The sequence below is a fragment of the Artemia sp. Qi Xiang Cuo genome, chromosome 7 (assembly GCF_049724085.1).
Source record: "Artemia sp. Qi Xiang Cuo chromosome 7, ASM4972408v1, whole genome shotgun sequence".
Lineage (NCBI taxonomy): Eukaryota > Metazoa > Arthropoda > Branchiopoda > Anostraca > Artemiidae > Artemia > Artemia sp. Qi Xiang Cuo.
Window position 1 is genome coordinate 41138435 of NC_142800.1, and position 26851 is coordinate 41165285.

The 26851-nt window shown below is 36.4% G+C and overlaps 1 protein-coding gene across 1 annotated transcript in view; it reads left to right on the forward strand.

The window, feature by feature from the left end:
- Positions 1-26851, forward strand: part of LOC148950281 (glutamate receptor 1-like) — a 413540-nt gene that overhangs the window by 16065 nt on the left and 370624 nt on the right. The window contains exon 2 of the mRNA XM_089091823.1: positions 8863-9018. Within this exon, the coding sequence (XP_088947949.1) occupies positions 8895-9018 (124 nt within the window). The 5' untranslated portion in view covers positions 8863-8894. The remainder of the gene's footprint in view (positions 1-8862; positions 9019-26851) is intronic.

A 26851-nucleotide genomic window follows, 5' to 3' on the forward strand; every position in this document is an offset into this window, starting at 1 on the left:
ACCATCTTTAATCATTCATAAACAATACTGAAGAAAACCAATTTCCAGTGTTTGTCGACAATAAATTATTAAGAAGGTTCTTATTTCTTTGAAATACACATTTACATTTATAATTTCATGTTTTTGATTTTAAATTGATGAAGAATTTAATCACAGCTTCAAGTAGTTATTTTTTTTTCTTCGGTATAGATGAAAGGTCCAATACCTCAGTCAAACTAAGCGATTACATTTTGACATTGTTTGACCATTTACTACATTTTAAGGTTTTCTTTAGTTTCAAAATGTATTTGTCAGTCACCACCTTTAATCATTCATAAACAATAATGAAAAAAAAATCAATTTCCAGTGTTTGTCGACATTAAATTATTAAGAAGTCTATTATTTCTTTGAAATACACATTTACATTTTTAATTTCATGTTTTTGATTTTAAATTGATGAAGAATTTAAACACAACTTCAACTAGTTATTTTTTTTTGTTCGGCATAAATGAAAGGTCCAATACCTCAATCAAACTAAGAGATTACATTTTGACATCGTTTGACAATTTACAAAATTTTAAGGTTTTCTTTAGTTTCAAAATGTTTTTGTCAGTCACCATCTTCAATCATTCATAAACAATACTGAAGAAAACCAATTTCCACTGTTTATCGACATTAAATTATTAATAAGGTTATTATTTCTTTGAAACACAAACAAAAACTTACACACACACACAAAAACTTGCACACACACACAAATTTACACACACACAAAAAAACTTACACACACACAAAAACTTACAAACACCCAAAAACTTACACACACAAAAAAACTTACACACACACACACACAAAAACTTACACACACAAAAAAAATTAAAAAAACAAAAAAAAAACTTACACACAAAAAAAAACTTACAAACACAAACTAAAACTTACACACAAAAAAAAACTTACACACACACAAAAACTTAAACCAACACACAAAATTACACACACACAAAAACTCATTAACACACACACAAAAACTTACACACACACAAAAACTTACACACACACAAAAAAACTTACACACACACAAAAGCTTACACACACACACAAAAACATACACACACACACACAAACTATTACACACACACACAAAAACTTACACACACAAAAACTTACACACACACACAAAAAAACTTACACACAAAAACTGAATAGCACACAAAAAAATACACACACACACAAAAACTTACACACACACACAAAAACATACACACACACAAAAACATACACACACACAAAAAATTACACGCACACACACAAAAACATACGCACACACAAAAACATACACACACACACAAAAACTTACACACACACACAAAAACCCCACATACAAACACACAAAATGTGTTTCCAAGTGAAGGGGTATCCATGGATGGGGGGGGGGCGGGTAAACGCCTAGACCTGTATAAAGTGATAGAAAGACCTAGATTAACCCAGCTTTTTGCATATCCTTCTCACTTATTTTCTGAGGGGGGGGGGGGGCCCAGAAAATAGGTGTCCCTTTCACCATGTCACTTTTTACAGGTCTCGGCGTTTACCCCCCCCCCCTCCATGGAAACCCTTTCACTTGGAAAACACACTTTGTGTGTTTGTATATGTGGTTTTTTTTTGTGTGTGTAAGTTTGTGTGTGTGTGTGTAAGTTTTTGTGTGTGTGTATGTTTTTGTGTGTGTGTGTAAGTTTTTGTGTGGGTGTAAGTTCTTGTGTGTGTGTAAGTTTTTATGTGTGTGTGTAAGTTTTTGTGTGTGTGTAAGTTTTTGTCTGTGTGTAAGTTTTTGTGTGTAAGTTTTTTGTGTGTGTGTGTGTAAGTTTTTGTGTGTGTGTAAGTTTTTGTGTGTGTCTGTAAGTTTTTGTGTGTGTGTGTTTGTATTTTTTTGTGTGTCTGTTTATTTTTTTGTGTGTGTGTAATTTTTTTTGTTGGTGTAAGTTTTTGTGTGTGTGTAAGTTTTTATTTTTGTGTTTTAGTTTTTGTTTGTTTGTTATGTTTTGTTTGTGTGTGCAATTTCTTTTGTGTGTAATTTTTTTTTTGTGTTTAAGTTATTTTTTTGTGTGTGTAATTTTTTGTGTGGGTGTAAGTTTTTTTGTGGGTGTGTAAGTTTTTTTGTGTCTGTAAGTTTTTGGGTGTTTGTAAGTTTTTGTGTGTGTGTAAGTTTTTGTGTGGGTGTGTAAGTTTTTGTGTGTTTGCAAGTTTTTTTGTGTGTGTGTAAGTTTTTGTGTGTGTTTCAAAGAAATAATAACCTTCTTAATAATTTAATGTCGATAAACAGTGGAAATTGGTTTTCTTCAGTATTGTTTATGAATGATTGAAGATGGTGACTGACAAAAACACTTTGAAACTAAAGAAAACCTTAAAATTTTGTAAATTGTCAAACGATGTCAAAATGTAATCTCTTAGTTTGATTGAGGTATTGGACCTTTCATTTATGCCGAACAAAAAAAATAACTAGTTGAAGTTGTGTTTAAATTCTTCATCAATTTAAAATCAAAAACATGAAATTAAAAATGTAAATGTGTATTTCAAAGAAATAATAGACTTCTTAATAATTTAATGTCGACAAACACTGGAAATTAGTTTTCATCAGTATTGTTTATGAATGATTAAAGGTGGTGACTGACAAATACATTTTGAAACTAAAGAAAACCTTAAAATGTAGTAAATGGTCAAACAATGTCAAAATGTAATCACTTAGTTTGACTGAGGTATTGGACCTTTCATCTATGCCGAACAAAAAAAATAACTACTTGAAGCTGTGTTTAAATTCTTCATCAATTTAAAATCAAAAACATGAAATTATAAATGTAAATGTGTATTTCAAAGAAATAATAACCTTCTTAATAATTTAATGTCGACAAACACTGGAAATTGGTTTTCTTCAGTATTGTTTATGAATGATTAAAGATGGTGATGACAAAAACATTTTGAAACTAAAGAAAACCTTAAACTGTAGTAAATGGTCAAACAATGTCAAAATTTAATTGCTTAGTTTGATTGTGGTATTGGACCTTTCATTTATGCCGAACAAAAAAAAATAACTACTTGAAGTTGTGTTTAAATTCTTCATCAATTTAAAATCAAAAACATGAAATTATAAATGTAAATGTGTATTTCAAAGAAATAATAGCCTTCCTAATAATTTAATGTCGATAAACAGTGGAAATTGGTTTTCTTCAGTCTTGTTTATGAATGATTAAAGAGGGTGACTGACAAAAACATTTTGAAACTAAAGAAAACCTTAAATTGAGGTAAATTTTCAAACAATGTCAAAATTTAATCTCTTAGTTTGACTGAGGTATTGGACCTATCATCTATGCCGAACAAAAAAAAATAACTACTTGAAGCTGTGTGTAAATTCTTCATCAATATAAAATCAAAAACATGAAATTAAAAATGTCAATGTGTATTTCAAAGAAATAATAGACTTCATAATAATTTAATGTCGACAAACACTGAAAATTGGTTTTCTTCAGTATTGTTTATGAATGATTAAGGGTGGTGACTGACAAATACATTTTGAAACTAAAGAAAACCTTAAAATTTAGTAAATTGTGAAACTATGTCAAAATGTAATCTCTTAGTTTAACTCAGGTATTGGACCTTTCATCTATGATGAACAAAAAAAAATAACTAGTTGAAGTTGTGTTTAAATTCTTCATCAATTTAAAATCAAAACATGAAATTAAAAATGTAAATGTGTATTTCAAAGAAATAATGGCCTTCTTAATAATTTAATGTCAACAATTACTGGAAATTGGTTTTCTTCAGTATTGTTTGTGAATGATTAAAGATGGTGACTGACAAATACATTTTGTAACTAAAGAAAACCTTAAAATTTAGTAAATTGTCAAACAATGTCAAAATGTAATCGCTTAGTTTAACTCAGATATTGGACCTTTCATCTATGCCGAACAAAAAAAATAAGTAGTTGAAGCTGTGATTAAGTTCTTCATCAATATATAATCAAAAACATGAAATTATAAATGTAAATGTGTATTTCAAAGAAATAATAGCCTTCTTAATAATTTAATGTCGATAAACATTGGAAATTGGTTTTCTTCAGTATTGTTTATGAATCATTAAAGATGGTGACTGACAAAAACATTTTGAAACTAAAGAAAACCTTAAAATGTAGTAAATTGTCAAACAATGTCAAAATGTAATCTCTTAGTTGGACTGATGTATTGGACCTTTCATTTAAGCCGAACCAAAAAAAATAACTAGTTGAAGTTGTGTTTAAATTCTTCATCAATTTAAAATCAAAAACGTGAAATTATAAATGTAAATGTGTATTTCAAAGAAATAATAGCCTTCTTAATGATTTAATATCGACAAACACTGGAAATTGGTTTTCTTCAGTATTGTTTATGAATGATTAAAGATGGTGACTGACAAAAACATTTTGAAACTAAAGAAAACCTTAAAATGTACTAAATTGTCAAACGATGTCAAAATATAATCTCTTAGTTTAACAGGTATTGGACCTTTTATCTATGCCAAACAAAAAAAAATAACTACTTGAAGCTGTGTTTAAATTCTTCATCAATATAAAATCGAAAACATGAAATTATAAATGTAAATGTGTATTTCAAAGAAATAATAGCCTTCTTAATAATTTAATATCGATAAACAGTGGAAATTGGTTTTCTTCAGTGTTGTTTATGAATGATTAAAGGTGGTGACTGACAAAAATATTTTGAAATTAAAGAAAACCTTAAAATGTAGTAAATTGTCAAACAATGTCAAAATGTAATTTCTTAGTTTGACTGTGGCAATGGACCTTTCAATTATGCCGAACAAAAAAAATAGCTAGTTGAAGCTGTGTTTAAATTCTTCATCAATATAAAATCAAAAACATGAAATTAAAAATGTAAATGTGTATTTCAAAGAAATAATAGCCTTCTTAATAATTTAATGTCGATAAACAGTGGAAATTGGTTTTCTTCAGTATTGTTTATGAATGATTGAAGATGGTGACTGACAAAAAAATTTTGAAACTAAAAGAAAACCTTAAAATTTTTTAAATTGTCAAACGATGTCAAAATGTAATCTCTTAGTTTAACTCAGGTATTAGACCTTTCATCTATGCCGAACAAAAAAAATAACATAATAAGCTTCCGAGATCTAGGTTTCAGGAGATTCTAAACTTTAGAAATTCGAGTAAATTAACTGTCCGAATCATACATGCATAAAAAGGATTTATATTCATTTAACTTTACTAACATGATCCTCATATATTATTTTTAATTTTCAGGAGGCACAGTCAATATTTGATTGTAGCCAATGAAAAGAAATGCCAGTAACTGAAGAGGTGAAGGATAAAAAATTATCAACTGTAGGAAATTATGTAGACCGGAGGGGTAAAAAGTTGAACACTCCAGTAGACCTGGCAGTGGATGAAGATAGAATAGAGTTTCACCCCGCACCCACTAAAAGACGAATGATTGAACAGTTATTAATCGATGGTGATAGCAAAGAGTTTCTCCCCCCACCCGCTAAAAGACGGAAAGTAGATATTAACATAGAGACATCAGCAGTTGATGATGAAGATGATGATGACGATGTCAAAATATTAAAAACGATACAATATATAGATCTTTATCCTATATTTCAATAAAACACCTTTTTTTTATATATTTAGGTAACTGTGTCTTTTAGAATCATGCTATAGTCTTACAGATAAATATATTAGAAAAAAAAATTACTTGTTGCGTGCTGATTTTTTAATCCAGAAACTTGTTGCATGTTAATTTTTTCTCTTCGTTAAAAAAGTACATTGATTTTTTTTCTACATATTTAAACTAATTTTGTTCAGGGAATCTGAGTTTTTTTTTTTTTTAACTTTTTTTTTAACTTTTTTTATATCCACGCTCAGTGTCAGAGTGAATGAATCAAAATTTCAAACAAAAGGAAACATCACGCACTTTGAACACAGATCAACACGAATTTTCACGGTGGTTGAATTCCGGTTATTACACTGTCTGCTTGTATTGGCAGGACTGTCTTGTTGTCAGCATTGTAGCTATATGGGAGACACCCCGCTCTCTAGCGTTATAGCTATATAGGGAGACACCCTCGCTGTAATCGTTATAGCTATATGCAGAGACTGCCCGCTTGAAACTGTTATAGCTACATTGGCTACCTGCCCCGTTGGAACTGTTATATCAATACTACTAATGGCTATCTCAAAATGTTGATTGGATGTGTTTTGGGAAATGGTGGGCGTGAGAGGGGGAGCGTCCTCCTCAAAGACATCATTTCTAGATCTTTCAACTACGTTGAACAAATGACTATTTCAAAGTTTTGATTGGACGTGTTTTGGGAAATGGTGGGCGTGGAAGGGGTGTTAGTTGCCTTCCTATCACTATTGACTATTAAAAAGGGCACAAGCCACTCCAATTTCCAATTGAATGAGTCCTTTTCAAAGTTTCTTCGACAACTCCTTCGATACGAAGTGCCCGGGTCTAAGACCAACCAATCAATCCAAAAAATAATTAATACATTATACCAACATCGTTCTTTACTTAGGCAGCACTATTGCGCTGTCTATGATACTTCGTAGTAACTGTTTCTAAAAAAATTGCAATATATTTTCTCAATAGGGGTTCACCTAGCCAAGAAACTTATTAAGGTTATCTTAAGATTGTTAGGTGACACGAAAAAAATAATCAAGTCAAGTAACTGGGCTGAAGAAAAGTACCTCAAATCTTATATGATCAGAGAAGAAAATTTTGGACCCATTTTTGGGTGAAACAGTTTTTAAAGTTGTTTCTGTGCATAATGATTTCCTTGACCTAACAGTTTACAGATATGAGTTTCAAGCTTTAAAGAAGATTGATGGTCGTTTTTAGGACGAACCAATAAATTACGTAAAGGTGCGAACACGTCCAGGAAATAATGAAGCCGTACCGAGCGGAACCATTTCTACTCCAGTATGCAGCTAAATCTTATATTAGAAAAGGAAAACCTTTAGCATGGAGCCCAAAAGTTTGATAACGATAATATATTTAAAAACCCGTCAAGTATATAACAAGTTTACATTGACAGAGTTAATAAAAACGGCGAAAAATGAGTAAATACAAAAGGAAGTTCATCAAATAACAGTAAAAGAAAAAGTACAGGGCCTTTCGGGAAAAAAATAAAGAAACGAAACAAAAACCCAGCAGACAAGCAGACTTGCCCTGTGGTACCAAAGGTGGTGCGTCTGCTTATCTATCCCTACCTCAAACTTTTTCTCAAAATATATCAGTTCGTCTAAACTATCTCCTTTTTCTGTCTATATATCAGGCAAAACTTTCAGCAAGATCAGAGAACGGTTACATTTCCCTGCTAAAAAAAACCTGACAGTGATAAATGCTACAAGACGCGTCCATTTCTAGATATTTTGAAAAACTCTTTCAAAGTAACACTGGCAGATGAAGAATATAACTCAATAAACCGAGACGATCATGCCCTTCAAGGGAAGTACTAGCCTTAAGAAGTATTTGGTATCTAAAATTACTAAGTTGACCTTCGTAATGCGGGCTTGGAATGGACTCTCAGGATATTTTTATGATTTTGAGGCTTATCAAAGTGGTGGCACAAATCATGACCCACAAACGTACGGGTTAGAAGAAGACGTGGCAGTGAAGCTTATTCGCAGTCTCTAGAACACAAGTACTAAAGTGCTGCACCATCTTTGAACATTTACAGCTGTGGTGTAACTAAAAAATGTTGAGAAAAAATTGAGGATGTCGGTATCTTTTTAGCACAAAACGGTCACTGTTTCAGCAAACGTAAGAAAATGACCAGGTTTCTTTTCCATTTCGACTTCTGTTGTAAGCTTTGGTGCAGCCTCTCCAAATCAGTTTGTTTGAAGGGTTCCAAGACAATATATTCCTTTGTTTGCTAGTGCACAGCGAAGTCCGAAATCGCACTTGAAAAGTCTTACGCTTGCCCGGTTAGCTTGCTTGCTTGATCGCCTTCATTTCAAATCGTGTATTGAAGTAAGAATGAGAAACAAAAGGATGGCACTGATGAGGGCAAGCCCTGGTCGACCTTAAAAAAAACGACTGGGTCAAGAAAAGGACTGTGATTGGTGTCCCCAATGAGATTTGGCTAGAATATCTGAGTGGCAGCTGTCCAGCCTAATGCGATAAAAAAATTCTTCTTGGTGCCATAACAAGAAATGCACGAGCAGAATAAGTTTCAACTACGAAAAAGCAAATGAACCTAAGCAAATGCCTTGAATGTTTCCAGAATTTTCAAGCTGTACAATAAGGTTGTTCAAAAAGTGTTTTCTTTGCACCGTTCTCATTTGTGGATAGTAGTATTTTTTACTTATTATCTTTTTTTGTCAATTTATGAATATTTGATCGACGTTTAAGTAGTTTCTTTCACACGAAGTGACTTTTCGTGTGTCAGTTTACCCTAAATATTGAAAATTCGCCCGCAAGAGAGTTATAAAAAAATCATATATATTTCAGTCTCAATGAAAAGTAGTCGTGAAACCTTTTAAACTACAAATAGTGTAACACGCGCATAACTGAGATATTTTTGGGCAGTATCGAAGTCATAGCTAAAATTTTATTCGTAAGGGTGAATGCATTTTCAGCTCTCGACTAAATCTGAGAATAACACTTGTTTGATCACTGTGATTATTTATAATTTCATCTCAGCATATTTATCCAAAGCTCTTACATGAACGATATTAGTCATTCTAACAAAAACAAATATTGTTTGCCGTATGGATATCCCTACCTTGTTCTGAACTTACGAAAATAAAAATCTAACAGTTTGCTTATGGAATAAAAATAACTTTTCTTTGTTGAGTAGATTTAAGTATTCTACTGATTTCAGGAGTGATATTCGAGCAGGAAGCAGGGGATGAAATGCAAACAGCATTCAGATATGCACTTTATCTTCATAATCGGAACGAGACTGGAAAGAAAATCGATATTCAAGCGTATGTTGATGTTATTAACACTGCAGACTCCTTCAAACTGTCTCGGCTAAGTAAGTAGCTTACTTTATATATGGGACTTAGGGTCATGTTAGCCAAGATGTATTGGGCCTAGATCAGGGATGCCCGTCAGGATGGGGTCAGTTACCCCATAGACTATCGAAAAAAAACCTTAGTTGTATTTTCAATAAAAAAAAACCGGATTATCTCCCCATCAGCTTTTGAAAATATCCCTTTCTTGCGTCTTCATAAGAAAAAAATTCTTGGCCCTTGTTCGTGGTATTTTGCCACCAGTGTTATACCGATAGGCCACAACGCCACTGGCGTGGTAGTATCCAGGTGTCACCGCTTATTGGAGGGGAAATCCCTGGCCCCAAATTATAATGTGATTCCCGCGTCTACCACACCGGTTCTGCAAATATCGGATTTGGTACTACCCGATTTACAGTATACCCTGTCCCAGGGTATGATAACGCGATTGAGTGGTCAAATGGTCACTTTCTAAAGCCAAGTGTATCCGCCTTGGGTTACGGCTAGAAAATCTCTAACTCTCTCCTTGGAGGTAACAAACCTCCCTGTCAATATAATAATGACGGTACCTCGTAGCTCTATTCCTACCCTACCTGGGTTACGGAAACTAGTAAACAGTTTGTAGAAAATACCTTACTTGTATTCTTCCAAAGGGTTACAATAATCACACAAAAATAAGTTTCCCCGAACGGGCTTTAAACACAGACTAAATCAAAATAATATTTTCTACACAACTGTTCATAGGGTTGGAACTTCGCTTGGCCCAGCCAATCATCCCAATCCCCATTCAAAACCAATTCTATCTCTTAGCCATACCTTTCAATGACTCAAAACCAGGAAGTACAAAAATAGAAATTACATCAAAGCTTACTTATTGCGACGCCTCTAACTTAGCAACGAGAATTTAACCTGTCTTTTGAAATTATACTACAAGCAAATGTAATTAAGAAAACGAAAACAGGTCATTTATCTGAAAGGAAAAGAAACAGGGCTGGAACCCCAACACCTCCCCCCGTAAGATAAATGACCGCCCACGCGCTACCTTGGTCCACCCTTACAAACATAAACACATAACTTCAACTTTACAAAATCCATTTGCCTTCTCTCTTCCACCAGTGTCTGTGCTACTACTTCCACCGCTTGGCTCTGTGTCGGTCGTCATTGACACGTCTCTACTGTAAAACCACCATGGTCTAAATCGAAGAGATTCCTCATTAGGTTTTCAGAGTTTAAGTTCGGAAGATTCACAAAAAAGGATTGTGCATAGCCCAATCAAAAACAAAAATTGTCTCTCTCTTACAACATTACAAGTTAGAGGAGACAAGAATGAATTTCTGGTGCATTTGAAAATGCCAGCCACCATTAAAAATTTTGGCTGCACTAACCTTTTGATTTTCATTCGTGGAAAAAACCCCACATCTCAATAAAAAATAAATTACTCCTTGGAAGAATTTCAAATTATCTAAGGGCGAACATTCAAAGGCCTGTGAAAACGATAAAGGTAGTGGGAATGAAGTAAAATTTTGAGCGAATCATGAATCGCCTTTTTTTTCTGGGTTTACTCCCCTGAGATAATTAAATGCAGAATATGCTTTGCTGCTAATTGAAGATGAAACTTGGATACATCTCCTACTGAATACAATTTGCCGAAAATAATTGTCGGTTCCCATGAAGAATAACAAATATGAATAGGGTTACTGGACAAAGGTTTGGGTGAAGTATGAAGTGACTGGGAGAGAGTATCCCCCAAGGACTCCAGATCTGAGAGGAAAAACTTCGGTAAGGGGGTCACAACTTATCCCCCCTTTGTGCATTGGGGAAAAGGGCTATCTTTCGCGACTTCCCGCAGGGGATCTTCCCCAAGGGATTCCTCCCCCTCATAAAGGATCGACATATCTTTTGAATTGATAATACTAATCTCAGATTCCTTTCCAAGTTTTTCCAATCGGACTCGACATTCCATATCTCCAAACTTTCCCCCAACCCGTTGTAGGTCATTCATGTCTATTTTGTAATCGTCTTGTTTTATTCGCCGTGGCTTTTTGACCTCTTTTTCCCCCCTATTATTTGTGTTATCAAGGCACAGCGAATCCAACATATTTTTATTCTTCATCCCTGCAAGTTGAATCTCAAAATTTTGCGTCTTTTTTGCATTCCTCTTTTTATCTCTACTTTTCTCAATTCTGGTAGTCGTGTAAAATACTAACTCAGCCTTAAATCTGAATTGGACTCCACTGTCCACCACCTTTGACTGCATTACTTCATTGTAGCCCTGTTTCAAATCTCCTTCCTTTCTTTTAGTTTTCTTTACTTTTACCGCAGAAAAATATATTGTGTCATCAAATTGAAACTGAATTATAACATTTATTTTTTCATATTGTACTAAAATTTCACAAACATTGTGAGGAATCGTGCATACAATAAATTTCGTTTCATTTATCCCTGTTACAATCAGTGCTTCATTTTGGAAATTATTTTTCGGCGTCTCGCACTCGTTATAGGCGTTCTCAAGTTTTCCATTTTCTGGAAATTTGAATTTCCGATTTCAGATATCTCCAATGTCTCCTCCTACTAAAACATTCTCGGCTAGAGTAGGTACTAAGCCTACTTTTATCCTTTTTCTCTGGACTTTACCGTCGTTCTTTGCAATTTCTATTCTAATCCAAACAGACGGACCCGGGTGCTTGTCTCCATAATAACATAATGCTGTAATCTTATTTTTATGGTCTATCTCCTTGTCAATTACCATTTCGGTCAATTTTCCGTTTAATTTTCCTTCTATTTTATATGATTTCACAAACTCGTCAATATTTCCTTCATTATGTGCTGTAGCCCAATTTGTTTTTTTATAGGTTACTTTCACATCTTTATTATGGCAATTTTTAGAAAAAGGCTCCGAGAAATCAATTTTCCCCAGATTATCATCATTTTGAGTATCAAGCATATCTTTTTTCCGACAGAGCGGTGCAGCCTCCCAATTTGTTTTATGGGCCGGTCCATCTCGCCGCCTTGTCAACGAAGTAGCAGGATTTTCCGTTTTAGCATTTAATGTGTAATAAATGTCTAATAATCTATCACTCATTGACATTCCCTTACGGACTTCAATTTTTTCCATAAGAGCCTGATGATATATTTCATTGGCTTGTCAATCTTTTTCAATTTTGTCCATACGGGCCTGATGAAGTATTTCATTGGCTTGACTATCTTTTTCAATTTGATCTATCTCATCCTGTAATTTTTTCATATACTCTAGGTGCTTGCTTTCGGCTACCTCTCTGGCTATCCTCTCTTTCTCCATGAAATTTAATATACGTTGTGTCATATCTATTTGAGTACTTTTTCGCGAGCCCCTGCTGGATCTCGATTCAAGACTGCTCCTTCTACTCGGACTACTTTGATTTCGTCTGCCATTATTTCTTCTTAATTCATTTTCTGAATCTGTTCGTTCTATATGCGTATTGTCTCTTTCTTTATAGGCAACTCTAGCCTTTCCGTTCTCTTTTCTATTGTTTCTAATTTCATCTTTCTCACCCTGCATTTTCCCCTCCTATTCTCGGTGCTCTCTCTCAAAGGCCTCCATATTAGCTTTTCTTTCTATTTTCCTACTTTTTCTATGGGCTTCACTCGCCCTTCTCGGTCTTGAGTTAATCTCATCTCTGTCCGACATAATTTATAAATTTCGTTAACTGAAATTACCTCTTCAGTCTAAATGAAAATTCTTTTATCCATGTAACTTCCGGTTTCCCGCGAAAAATTGCTGCGTGTCAATTTTTGCGCACTAATTAGTTGTGCAATATATTTATTCGTAAATTTTTCAATTATGATCTAACAAGGCACAGCCCATAATAGATCTTCATAATTCTATTCCGTATTTTTTTTCTCTTTATATGTAACCACAATAGGCTACTATCACTATGTAGGTGAACTCAACTAGTCTCTTCGAAAACGCGGAATTCTTTTACTATGAGGTTTACTGATAGGACCTTTTCTTGCTGCCACCACTTGTGCGTGGTATTTTTAGTTACCAGTGTTATACCGGTAGGCCACAACGCCAATGGCGTGGTAATATACGGGTGTCACCACGTATTAGAAGGGAAAGCACCGGCCCAAAAATACAATGTGATTCCAACGTCTACCACACCGGTTCTGCAAATATCGGGTTTGGCACTACCCTATTTACAGTATATTTTGTTTCAGTGTATGGTAATATGATCAAGGGGTCAAAAGGCCAGTTTCTAAGGCCAAATGTACTCACCCGGGCTTGAAACTGGAAAATATCTAACTCTCACGTTGGATATAACAAACCTCCCTGTCAATATAGTAATGGTGATATCTCGTAGTTCTATTTCTACCCTGCCTGGGCTACGGAAACTAGTACACAATCTGTGGAAAATACCTTACTTGTATTCTTCCAAAGGGTCACAATAATCACAAAAATATATTTCCCCGATCGGGGTCTAAACGCAGACTAAATCAAAATAATATTTTGTACACAACTGTTCATAGGGGTGGACCTTTGCTTGGAACAGCCATATCATCTCCATCCCCATTCAAAACCAATTCCACCTCTTAGCTTTATCTTTCAATGACTCCAAACCAGGAAGTACAAAAATAGAACTTACTTCAAAGCTTACTTATTGCGACGCCTCTAACTTAGCAACGAGAATTTAACCTGTCTTTTGAAAGTATACTATAAGCAAATGTAACTAAAAAAACAAAAACAGGTCATTTATCTGAAAGGATAAGAAACAGGGGTGGAAATCCAACAGCCCTCCCTAAATTTTCATCACTAGGTGACACTGGTCTACACTATTGAAATAATTATCGGGTGTTTTAAGTTAAATTTGAAAGTCAATATCCCAGAGATTTGGTGCCTCTTCTGAGAATATGCATTCTACTGGGTCCATTCTCCTGATTTTTTAATCTAAAATTGTCAATCTTAGACCGCCCTAACAAAAACTGTTATCAAACATTTTTTAGCTAGCAATTGGACGTCGGAAAATCCCGGATAGTAGTCAATAACCTTTTCTAGTTTACTGATCAAAAGAGGGCATATAGGCCTATTATGGGGCCAAATCTAAAATGATATCCCCAATAAATGTTGTGTATCTGTGATCTCCCCCTTTTTGTTGCTCCTATTCCTCCTAAAACCTCTGTCACATCTCTTAAACTCCTTCGTCTTACAGTTTCTTCCAATTTGAAATGGGATGCCCATATAAATAATATCCTACGACAAGCAAACTCGCTTTCCCTCCTTAAACTCTTATATAAATTTAGTTGCCCCCAATCACATTTACTACAAGTATACATTTCTTCTATGCGTCCTATACTAGAGTATGCTTGTCCTGTGTGGCTCCCTGGTCTCTCAAATCAAGCAACAACAAAAATTGAAAATGTCCAAAAGAGAGTTCTAAGAATTATTTTTAAAGAGGGCAAGATACCATATTTGCATTTGTTAAATATTTCAAAACTAGAGACCCTCAAGAGACGAAGAAATAATTTGTGCCTCCGTTTTGCAAAGAATGCCATAACAAACGCTCGGACGGCAAGTATTTTCCCCAAACGTCACTCCCCATCCAGTTTACGGCCGCTTCGAGCTGTTTCTGAGCCCATCCCTGTTTTGTCCCACATTCGCTGCGTTACTTCCAGATGCGAAAGAACTTTTGTCCCCTTTATTACAGAAAAAATGAATAAAATGTCCCAATAGTTGCTTTTTTCCCCCTCTTCTTTTTATTAGCTGATGGTGCTGCCCAGGTTCTTGCAGTCATTTGCTTGTTCCCCCTTTTTTCAGTTCCCCCTTTAATTTTTATATATTTTATTTTTCGTTCTTTTTTTTTTTTGGGGGGGGGGGTTATTTATTTATTTTTGTCCCCCCCCCCTTATGGATTAGTTGTTAATTTTTCAACTCTTTTATTGACTTACTGCCGTTGGATTATTGATATTTTCTTAGTGTCTTTGTTAATTTATGCGTAGTTATTTCTCGCTCTTTTTTTGTGCATCGTTGCTTATTCCCCCCTTTCTTTTTTATGACCGTTCTATTATTTTTCCGATTAGTATTTATGTAAGTTTAGTTTGACCAGTTTTTATCTTTTTAACTTTTTAATTGACTTTTTAGAGTTTTAATTATTGACTGTTAAATGATTGTTCATTATGATTTTACTTTTTTGGTGTTGTTTTTTGCATTTTTGCCAGTTTTAGTGCAACGATTTATATTGTCGACTCCGAAGTCCGAATTCGGCCCTTTGTGGGCTTGTGATAGTGATCTTTTTGAAATAAACATCTTATCATTATCTACAAGGAAAGAAAAGGGAATCTTGTCCTGATTTAATTTTAATCCAAGAAATTCCTGGTCAAAAGTTTTAATTATCTAGACGAAAAAATAAAACAACTTTATTTAAATAAAAAAAGTAAAAATAAAACAAATTTATTAACCAAACTTGTGGTAAGCGAAAAACGTGCTACTCAAAACCTTTTATTTCATTAAAACTTACTTTTTGTAAGTTTTATTTTTGGAGAGAAATATAGAGATAAAAAGAGCTCCTTTCTTTATATTAATTAATTAAAAAAACTTTCCACAAAATGAGTTTTTCAAAAAAACGCAAAGAACTCCATTAAACCAAAAATGAACAAGAATAGAATCAAATAATCTACCAAGCATACAACAAACACAAATCATTATCAATAAACAAATGAAACTAATAACAAACAGAAATCAAAATAAATAACAGAGTCAAACTCAAAACGAGCTGAAATTAATGTGATTAGGGTTCCAAACCCCTATGCTTTCTAAAAGCTAAAATTTATTGAAAAAATTCAAATGAATTTACTGAAAAAATGTGCATTGTCAGTTTAATATACATATGCTGATATTTATCGCTTAAAATCTTAATTGATTTTTAATTTCTTAAAGCTATAAAAATGAAAACTTTTAAAAGAATTGTTTTTAGTTTGTTTTGGGAAATGGTGCATGTGAGAGGGGGATTAATTGCCCTCCAGTCATTTTCGACTGTTAAAAAGGGCATTATCCCTTTCAATTTCCAATCGAAACAGCCCCTTTTGAAGTTTCTAAGACAACGCTTTCTATAAAACCAGATATGCCCCCAGGGCATAACTAACAACCCTTGCCTTGAGGGCTATGAGGGGACTGTCATCCTCAAGGACCTAATTTCTAGAACTTTCAACTATGTTGAACAAAATGCTTATCTAAAAATTTTGATTGGATGTGTTTGGGAAAATGGTGGGCGTAAGAGAGGGGTTAGTTGCCCATCAATCACTTTCAACTGTTAAAAAGGCCACTAGCCCTTTAAATTTCCAATCAAATGCGTCCTTTTTGAAGTTTCTACGACAAAAATTTCTATAGAAACCTTATATGCCCCAAGGGTTAACTTACAACCCTTACCCTGAGGGCTGTAGGAGGAGGGGGTTTGTCATTCTCAAAGATCTAATTTCTGGAACTTTCAACTACCTTGAACAAAATGGCTATCACAAAATTTTGATTGGATGTGTCTGGGGAAATGATGTGCGTGAGAGGTGAGTTGCCCTCCAATTACTTTCTACTATTAAAAAGGGCACTAGCCCTTTCAATTTTTAATCGAATGAGCCCGTTTTGAAGTTTCTACGACAACCCTTTCTATAACAACCTTATATGTCCCTAGGGCATAACTTACAACCCTTACCCTGAGGGCTGTGGCGGGGGGGTTGTCATCCTCAAAGACCTAATTTCCGGAACTTTCAACTACGTTGAACAAAATGGCTATGTCAAAACTTTGATTGAATGTTTTTGGGGATATGGTGCCCGTGAGAGGGGGTTAGTTGCCCTCCAATCACCAATCGACTATTAAAAAGGGCTGTAGCCCTTTCAGTTTCGAAACGAATGAGCCCCTTTTGAAGTTTCTACGACAACACTATCTATTAAAACTTATATGCCTCCGGGGATAACTTACAACCCTTGTAAGTTACACCCCTGAGGGGTGTGGGGGGTTTTTCATCCTCAAAGACATTACTGCCAGAATTTCATTTACGTTGGACGAAATGGCTGTCTCAAAATTGGATGCATTTGGGGATATGGTGGGCTTGAGAGGGGTTAGTTGCTCTCCAATCACATTTGACAATTAAAAAGGGCACTAGCCCTTTTTATACCCCCAGGGCATAATTTACAACCTTTGTCCTGAGGGTTCTGAGGGGGGTTATCATCCTCAAAGATCTTATTTCCAGAACTTTCAACTGTGTTGAACAAAATGTCTATCTCAAAATTTTGATTGGATTTGTTTGGAGAAATGGTGGGCGTGAGAGGGGGGTCTGTTGCCCTCCAATCACTTTCGGCAATCACTAAGTTCACTAGCCTTTTGAATTTCCTCTGCAATGAGCCCTTTTTGAAGTTTTTACGACAACTATGTATATAAAACCCTTATATGCGCCCATGCCGTAACTTACAACCCTTGCAATGAGAGCTTTGGGGGGAGTTTCCACCTCAAAGACATAATTTCCAGATCTTTCAACTACGTTGAAAAGATGGCTTTCTTAATTTTGATTATATGTGTTTTGGGAAATGGTGGGCGGCGAAGGGGTGTTAGTTGCCTTCCAATCACTGTCGTCTATTAAAAAGGCCACTAACCCTTCCAATTTCCGATCGAATGAGCCGTTCTCGACGTTTCTTCGACAACTCCTTCGATATGAAGTGCCCTAGTCTAAAACCAACCAACCAACCAAAAAAAAAAAAAAAAAATGAATAAAACATTGTATCAACATCGTTCTTTACTTAGGCAGCGCTGTTGCGCTGCTTATGATTAAAAAAACAAGTTTTTTCAACTGAAAGTAAGGAAAACATTAAAACTTAAAAAAAAAAAAATTATTATGAATATGAGAAGGATTGCTTCCTCCTCAATACCCTACTCTGTACGCTAAAGTTTTTAGTTCTTTTAGAAAAGCTTCTGATTCTAATTAAACAGCCCTTGTGTTTCTTGAGTCGGTCTGAAAGAATTGGGACAAAGAGTCAAATTTTAGCGTAAGGAGCAGGGTATTGAGGAGGGGAAAATCCTCCTCATTGCTTTAATAATTCCTGTTTGTTTTAAGTTTTAATGTTGCTCCTTAGTTCCAGTTGAAAAACTTTTTTTTTTAATTTAATTAATTAAAAAAACTTATTCCATAAAATAAGTTTTTCAAAAAAAGAAAGAACTCCATTAAACCAAAAATGAAAATAATAGAATCAAATAATCTACCAATCATTCAACTACAACAAATCAGTATCAATATATAAATGAAACCCAAAACGAACAGAAATTAAAATAAATAACAGAGTCAACCTGAAAACGAGCAGAAATTATTGATTTCTCTCAAATCAACTTGACTCTTAAAAAGGGCACTACAACTTCCAGTTTAAAAACAAATGAGACCCATCTGAATTTAATACAGCCACCAATTCCAAAAAACTGTATATGCCCCCAGGTCATAGCTTAAAGCCCTTGCCCCATGGCTCTGGCGGGCTGTGCCACCCTGGAAGCAGTGTTATATTTTCTTTGGAATATTGAAACAAAATTACCATTGCACAATTTCAATCAAATGCATTTGGTGAAAAGAGGGGTAATTGGGTGGGAGTGGTACTTGACCTCAATCACGATTGACTCTTAAAAGGGAACTAGAACGTCCAATTTCAACCAAATGAGCCAACTCTAAAGCTTATACAACCGTCCCTTCCATAAGAACCTTAAATACCCCAGGAACATAACTTACAACCCTCGCCCTCAAGCTCTGGTGGTTTGTATCAACCTCAAAAGCCTTGTTATAGGATATTTGGACTATTTTGAATAAAAGGACTGTCTCAAAATATCTGTTGGAGACATGTCAGGAAAACAAGACGTGTTTGTGTGTGTGGAGGGGGGGGGTTGCTGTGTTTTGATCACTTTGACTCTTAAAAAGGGCACTAGAAATTATGATTACCAATTCAATGAATCCCCTTCAAAGCAAACACGACCACCCTTTTTATAAGAACCTTATATGCCTAAAGGGCATAACTTACAACCTCTTCCCTGAGAGCTGTAGGGGGGGGGGGGGGTTCTTCCTCATAGACATAATTTTCGAAACCTCCAACTACGATGAATAAAATTTTTTATCCAAATTTTGATTGGAGGTGTTAAGGCAAATGCTGAGCGGGACGGGGGAGGGGCTGTTTGCTCTAAAGTCACTTTGACTCTTAAAAGGGCACTATAAATTTTAATTTCAAATCAAATAAGCCCCATCTGATGTTTATGCGACCTCACATTCAATAAAAACCTCATATGTCCTCATAAAATAACTTACAATCCTATCTCCAGAGTACTGGGGGGCTTTGTCATCCCTAGAGACATCATTATATGTTCTTTGGACTATTTTGGAAAAAAATCGCTATCTCATAATTTCAATCAGATGGGTTTGGCGAAAGGAGGGGATGTAGATGAGGGGGGGGGGGCTAAATGCCGTCCATCAGTTTTGACGCCCAAAAAGGAACTAGAACTTTCTATTTTCAACCACATGAGCCTCTTCTAAAGTTAAAATGCCATCCCTTCCATAAAAACCTTAAATACCCCCTGGGCATAACTTATAACCTCAAAAGCCTTGTTATATGATATTTAGACTATTTTGAATAGAATGGCAATCTCAAAATTTCTATTAGTTACTTTTCGGAACAATACGATGTGTGTGTGTGTGTGGGGGGGGGGTAGCTGCCCTTCGATCACTTTGACTCTTAAGCACTAGAGCGTCTGATTACCAATCCAATGAGCAGTGTCCGAAGTATATATGACCACGCTTTGTATAAAATCCTTGTATGACCCCAGGGCATAACCTACAACTCATGCCCTGAAGGCTGGGGGGATTTATTATTTTCATAGACATACATTCCAGACCTTTAAAATACCTTGAACAAAATGGCTCTATCAAAATTTCGATTAGAAGTGTTGGGGAAATGATGGGCGGGGGGGGGGGTGGTCGTTTGCCCTCTGGTCACTTTCGACTAATAAAAAAGGCACTAGTCCTCTCAACTTCCAAACGAATGAGCCCTTTTTGAAGCTTCTACGACACACCTTTCTATAGAAACCTTATATGCCCCAAAGGGCATAACTTATGACTCCTCGTCCTGAGGGCTATTTGAGGGGGGGGGTGTCAGACCTTTCGAATACGTTGAAAAAAATGACTATATCTAATATTTGATCGGAAATGTTTGGGGAAATGATGTGCGTGGGGAGAGGATTCTCTCTCCGATTCTTTTCGATTATTAAAAACACAGTTCATATAATTATCCAGTAAGCTTATCGCAGATCATTTCTGGTCTTTGTTCTCGGTGCAAACAAAAAGCTCCTCCCACTTCTTTCTGCATTAGCGGGTTAGTCTGTTTCCGATTGTTTCCAACAAAGTGCATTATTCGTAATAGCGGGATTCCACTTGTTTTCGATTAGATCACAGTCTGACTTGTCTACCCGTGAAAAGATCTGACGCCGCCTATGTTTCTATCTGCAAAAACGTTCTCTGGAGCACTCGCACCTTGGTCCGGGTTTTTATAATGGGTGAGATAGGGAAAGATCATACTGGATAATTATATAAACTGTGATTAAAAAGGACAATAGCCCTCTCAATTTCCAATGGAATGAGACCTTTTGGAAATTTTTACAACGACGCTTTCTAAAAAAAACCTTACATGTCACCAGGGCACAACCTACAATTTTGGCGTTGAGGGCTATGGGGGGAGAGGGGTGGTTGTTACACTAAAAGACACAATTTCCTAACCCTTCAACTACGTTCAAAAAAATGGCTATAGCAAAATGTTCATCAGAAGTGTTTGGGAAATGATGGGCATGGGAGGGGACATTCACCCTCTGATTGCTTTTAACTATTCATAAGGGCACCAACCCTCTCAATTACAAGTTCAATGAGCCCTTTTTGAAGTTTCAACAACAACACTTTCTATAAAAACTTATATGCCCCCAGGGCATAACTTACAGCTTTTGCCCTGGGGGATGTGGAGGGTTTGTCATCCTCAAAGACATAATTTCCAGACCTTTCAACTACGTTGAACAAAATGGCTATCTTAAAATTTTGATTGGATGATTTCGGGGAAATGGTGAGTTTCAGAGGGGGGTTATTTGCCCTCCAATAACTTTCGACTATTTAAAAGGACACTAGCCCTTTCAATTTCCAATCCAGTGATTCAATTTTGAGGTTTCTACGGCAACGCTGTCTATGAAAACCTTATATGCCCCGAGGGTAAAACTTTCAACCCTTGCCATGAGGGCTGTGTGGGGATCTCAAATTTTTGATTGGATATATTTGGGTCAATGGTGGGCGTAAGAGAGGGGTTAGTTGCCCTCCAATCACTTTCAGCTATTAAAAAAGGCGCCAGCCCTTTCAATTTCCAACTGAATGAGCCCTTTTTGAAGTTTCTACGACAAAGCTTTCTATAAACAGATTATATGCCCTCAGGGCATGACTTACAACCCTTTCCCTGAGGTATATGAGGGGGTGGTCATCCTCAAAGACCTAATTTTTCAGATTTTTAAACTGCGTTGAAAAAAATGACTATCTTAAAATTTTGAATGGATGTGTTTGGGGAAATGGTGGGCATGAGAGGGAGGTTAGTTGCCCTCCAATCATTTTTGACTAATAAAAAGGGCACTAACCCTTTGAATTTCAAATTGAACCAGCAGTTTTTGAATTTTTTAAGACAACGCTTTCTATAAAAAACCTTATTTCCCCCAGGGCATAACTTACAACCCCTGTCCTGAGGGCTGTTAAGGAGTCGTCATCCTCAATGACCAAATTTCCAGAATTTAAAACTGCGTTGAGCAATATGACTATCTCAAAATTTTGATTGGATGTGTTTTGGGAAATGGTGGGCGTGAGAGGGAGGTTAGTTGCCCTCCAATCACTTTCTACTATTAAAAAGGGCACTAACCCTTTCAATTTCCAATTGAATGAGCCCTTTTTGAAGTTTCTACGACAAAACTTTCTATAAAAACCTTATATGGCTGCTGGGCTTTACTTACAACCCTTGCCCTGAGGGGTGTGGGGGAGAGGAAGTGTCATTCTCAAAGACATAATTTCTGGACCTTTCATCTACGTTGAACAAAATGGCTATCTCAAAACTTTGATTGGATGTGTTTGGGTCAATGGTGGGCGTGAGAGGGGGGGTAGTTTCCCTCCAATCACTTTCAACTGTTGAAAAGGGCACTAGCCCTCTCAATTTCCAATCGAATGAGCACTTTTTGAGGTTTCTAAAACAAAGCTTTTTATACTGATTATACGCCCTCAGTGCATAACTTACAACCCTTGCCCTGAGGGATGTGAGGGGTTGTCATCCTCAAAGACCTATTTTCCAGATTTTTAATCTGCGTTGAACAAAATGACTATCTCAAAATTTTGATTGGACGTGTTTGGGGAATGATGGGCGTGAGAGGAAGGTTAGTTTCCCTCCAATCACTTTCGAATAGTAAAAGGGCACTAACCCTTTCAATTTCCAATTGGATAAGCCCTTTTTAAATTTTCTAAGACAATGTTTTCTATAAAAACCTTATATGCCCCATGGGCATAACTTACAAACTTTCCCCTGAGGGCTGTGAGGGAGTCGTCATCCTCAAAGACCTAATTTCCAGATTTTTATACTGCGTTGAACAAAATGACTATCTCAAAATTTTGATCGGATGGGTCTGGGGAAAATGGTGGGCGTGAGAGGGAGGTTATTTACCCTCTAATCACTTTCGAATATTAAATAGGGCACTACTCCTTTCAATTTCCAGTTGAATTAACCCTTTCTGAAGTTTTTACGACAACGCTTTCTATAAAAATGTTATATGCCCCCAGGGCATAACTTACAACCCTTACCCTGAAGGCTGTGGGGGGGGGAGTGTCATTCTCAAAGACATAATTTTTGGACCTTTCAACTATGTTGAACAAAATGACTATCTCAAAATCTTGATTGGATGTGTTTTGGGAAATGGTGGGCGTGAGAGGGAGGTTAGTTGCCCTCCAATCACTTTCTACTATTAAAAAGGGCACTAACCCTTTCAATTTCCAATTGAATTAGCCCTTTTTCAAGTTTCTACGACAACACTTTCTGTAAAAACCTCATATGCCCCCAGGGCATAACTTACAACCCTTGCCTTGAGGGCTGTGGGGGGGGGGGAGTGTCATTCTCAAAGACATAATTTCTGGAGACCTTTCAACTACGTTGAAAAAAATGGCTATCTCAAAGTTTTGATTGGATGTGTTTGGGTCAATGGTGGGTGTGAGAGGGGGTTTGGTTGCCCTCCAATCACTTTCAACTATTAAAAAAGGCACTAGCCCTTTCAATTTTCAATCGAATGAGCAATTTTGAAGTTTCTACAACACAGTTTTCTATACAGCTTATATGCCCTCGGGGCATAACTTACAACCCGTGCCCTGAGGGATGTGAGGGGGTTGTCATCCTCAAAGACCTAATTTCCAGATTTTTAATATGCGTTGAACAAAACGACTGTCTCAAATTTTGATTGGATGTGTTTGGGGAAATGGTGGGCGTGAGAGTTGGGTTCGTTTCCCTTCAATCACTTTCGACAATTAAAAGGGCTCCAGCCCTTTCAATTCTCAATTGAAAGAGTCCTTTTTGATGTTTTTCAAAATCACTTTCTATAAAAACCTTAAATGCTCCCAGGGCATAACTTACCACCCGTGACCTGAGGGTTGTTGGGGGGATGAGTTGTCATCCTTGAAGACCGAATTTCCAAAACTTTCAACTGCGCCGAATAAAATGGCTATCTAAAAACTTCTCCAATCACTTTCGACTAATAAAAAGGGCACTAATCCTTTCAATTTGTAATTGAATAGACCCTTTTTGAATTTTCTAGGACAACGCTTTCTATAAAAACCTTATATGCCCCCATGGCATAACTTACAACCCTTGGCCTGAGGGATGTGAGGGAGTCGTCATCCTCAAAGACCTAAGTTTCAGATTTTTAAACTGCGTTGAACAAAATGACTGTCTCAAAATTTTGATTGGATGGGTTTGTGATTATGGTGGGCGTGAGAGGGAGGTTAGTTTCCCTATAATCACTTTTGACTATTAAATAGGGCACTAACCCTTTTAATTTCTAGTTGAATTAGCCCTTTGTGAAGTTTCTAAGTCAACACTTTCTATAAAAACGTTATATACCCCCAGGGCATAACTTACAACCATTGCTCTGAGGGCTGTGGGGGGGGGGGAGTGTCATTCTCAAAGACATAATATCTGGATATTTCAACTACGACAAACAAAATGGCTATCTCAAAATCTTGATTGGAAGTGTTTGGGGAAATGGTGGGCGTGGGAGGGGTAATAGTTGGCCTCCAGTCACTTTCGACTATTAAAAAATCCGCCAGCGCTTCCAATTTATAATCGAGCGAGCCCTTTTCGAAGTTTCTACGACAACTCCTTCGATACGAAGTGCCGTGGTCGGAAAGATAATATCAAAAATAATACATTGGGCCAAATCGTTCTTTACGTAGGCAGCGCTATTAAGCTGCCTCTGATATATGATCGATTTTTCAATAATGCCAGAAAATCCAGCTCCCCCTCCATGGAAAATCATTTCTCCCACGAACAATTTCTCCCTGGAATGATTCTCCCACGTAGCCCCCCCCCAAACACCTGGCCAGAAATCCCCCCCTCCCTCAAAAGTGTCTGTATACTTCCCAATAGCCAATACTATATGTAAACAATATGCAAAGTTCGAAGCTTGCAGCCCTTCCCCCGGGGGCTTTGGGGGTTGAAGTCATCTTCAAAGACATAGCTACTAGATTTTTCGTCACTGGCGTCTACTAGCTTTGCTGTCAAAATGATCGATTTTAGTTTACTATTGGCCAAGGTTGGTCGTTTACTATGTTGCAGCTACTACTGCAACTGCGATTGCGTTACACAAGGGAAAACGATCTCGACTTTTTATTAGCAGGAACTAGTAAAGAACTAGCTAAGCTGCCATTGCTGTTACTCAAGACACCATATCTATCGCAGCCCTGTAGATCTCTTAATTTTTTTCAGTAGCTTTTACCACTTTTCTTTACCTATCAGCCTTTTATTATTTAGAATCCTGCAGAAACTAAAATCTTATTCTCAAGTCTTGAATGGACAGATTAATATTAAATCATAGGCAGCGCAATAGCGCTGCCTAATTAAAGTACGATGTTGGGACAATTTATTATTTATTTATTTGTTATTTTTTGTGTTGGTCTTAGATCAGGGTACTTTTTATGGAAGGAGTTGTCGTAGAAACTTTGAAAAGGGCTCATTTGATTGAAAATTGGAAGGGCTTCTGCCCTTTTTAAAAGTCGAAAGTGATCGGAAGGCAAGTAACACCCCTTCCACGCCCACCATTTCCCCAAACACATCCAATCAAAATTTCGAGATAGTCATTTTGCTCAACGTAGTTGAAAGATCTAGAAATTATGTCTTCAAGGATGACAGTCCCCCGAAAGTTCTCAGAGCAAGGGCTATAATTTATTCCCTGGGGGGTATATAAGGCTCTTGTTGAAATCTTTTGTCGTAGAAACTTCAAACAGGGCTCATTTAATTGGAAATTGAAAGGGTTAGTGCCCTTTTTAATAGTCAAAAGTGATTGGAGGGCAACTAACCTCCCTCTCACGCTCACTATTTCCCCAAATACATCCGATCGACATTTTGATATAGCCATTTTGTTTAACGTAGTTGAAGGGTCCAGAAATTATGTTTTTGAGTATGAAACCCCCCCCCCCAAAGCTCTCAGGGATAGGATTGTAAGTTATGCCCTTGGGGCATATAATGTTCTTATAGAAAGCGTTGTCGTAAACATTTCAAAAAGGAGTCATTTGATTTTAAATTGAGAGGGTTATTGTCCTTTTTAATAGTCGAAAGCAAAGTTTATAGAATTATCCAGTAAGTTTATCGCAGATCATTTCTGGTCTTCATTCTCGGTACGAACAAAAAGCTCCTCCCACTTCTTTCTGCATTAGCGGGTTAGTCTGTTTCCGTCAATCAATGAGAAATGGTTACAAAGTGCATTATTCGTAATAGTGGGTTTCCACTTGTTTCGTGTCCAAGAGAAATCTGACTTGTCTACCCGTGAAAAGATCTAATGCCGCTTATGTTTATATCTGCAAAAACGTTCTCTGGAGCACTCGCACCTTGGTCCGGGTTGTTATAATGGGTGAGATAGGGTATGATCATACTGCTAATTCTATAAACTGTGGTCGAAAGTGATCGGAGGGAGAATCACATCCGCCCCATGCCCATCATTTCCCCAAAAATTTCGGAACAACTTTTTGATAGGGCCATTTTCTTCAACGTAGTTGAAAGGCCTGGAAATTTTGTCTTTGAGGATGACAACCCTCCCCCTATAGTTCTCATGACAAGGTTCCTAAGTAATGCCTTGGGGAAATATAAGGTTTTTATAGAAAGCGTGGTCATATAAACTTCGGAGGGGGCTCATTGGATTTGTAATCAGACGCTCTAGTGCTGTTTTTTAAGAGTCAAGGTGATCTGAGGGCGGCTATCCCGATCCCACCCACACACGTCGTACTGTTCCGAATGCATCTAACAGAAATTTTGAGATAGCCATTCTATTCAAAACAGTCTACATATCGTATAACAAGGCTTTTGAGGTCGAAACAAACCCCAGAGATTAGGGGCAAGGGTTGTAAGTTGTGCCCAGGGGGCATTTAAGGTTTTTATGAAAAATATGGTTGTTTAACTTCAGAAGAGGCTCAGTGTTTCTCCCTGAAAAAGACTATGTCAATATAAAACGAAAATAAATTAATTAAAAAACCTTTTTCACCAAAAATAATTTTTTCAAAAAATAGTAAAGAACTCCATTAAACCAAAAATGAACAAAAATAGAATCAAAT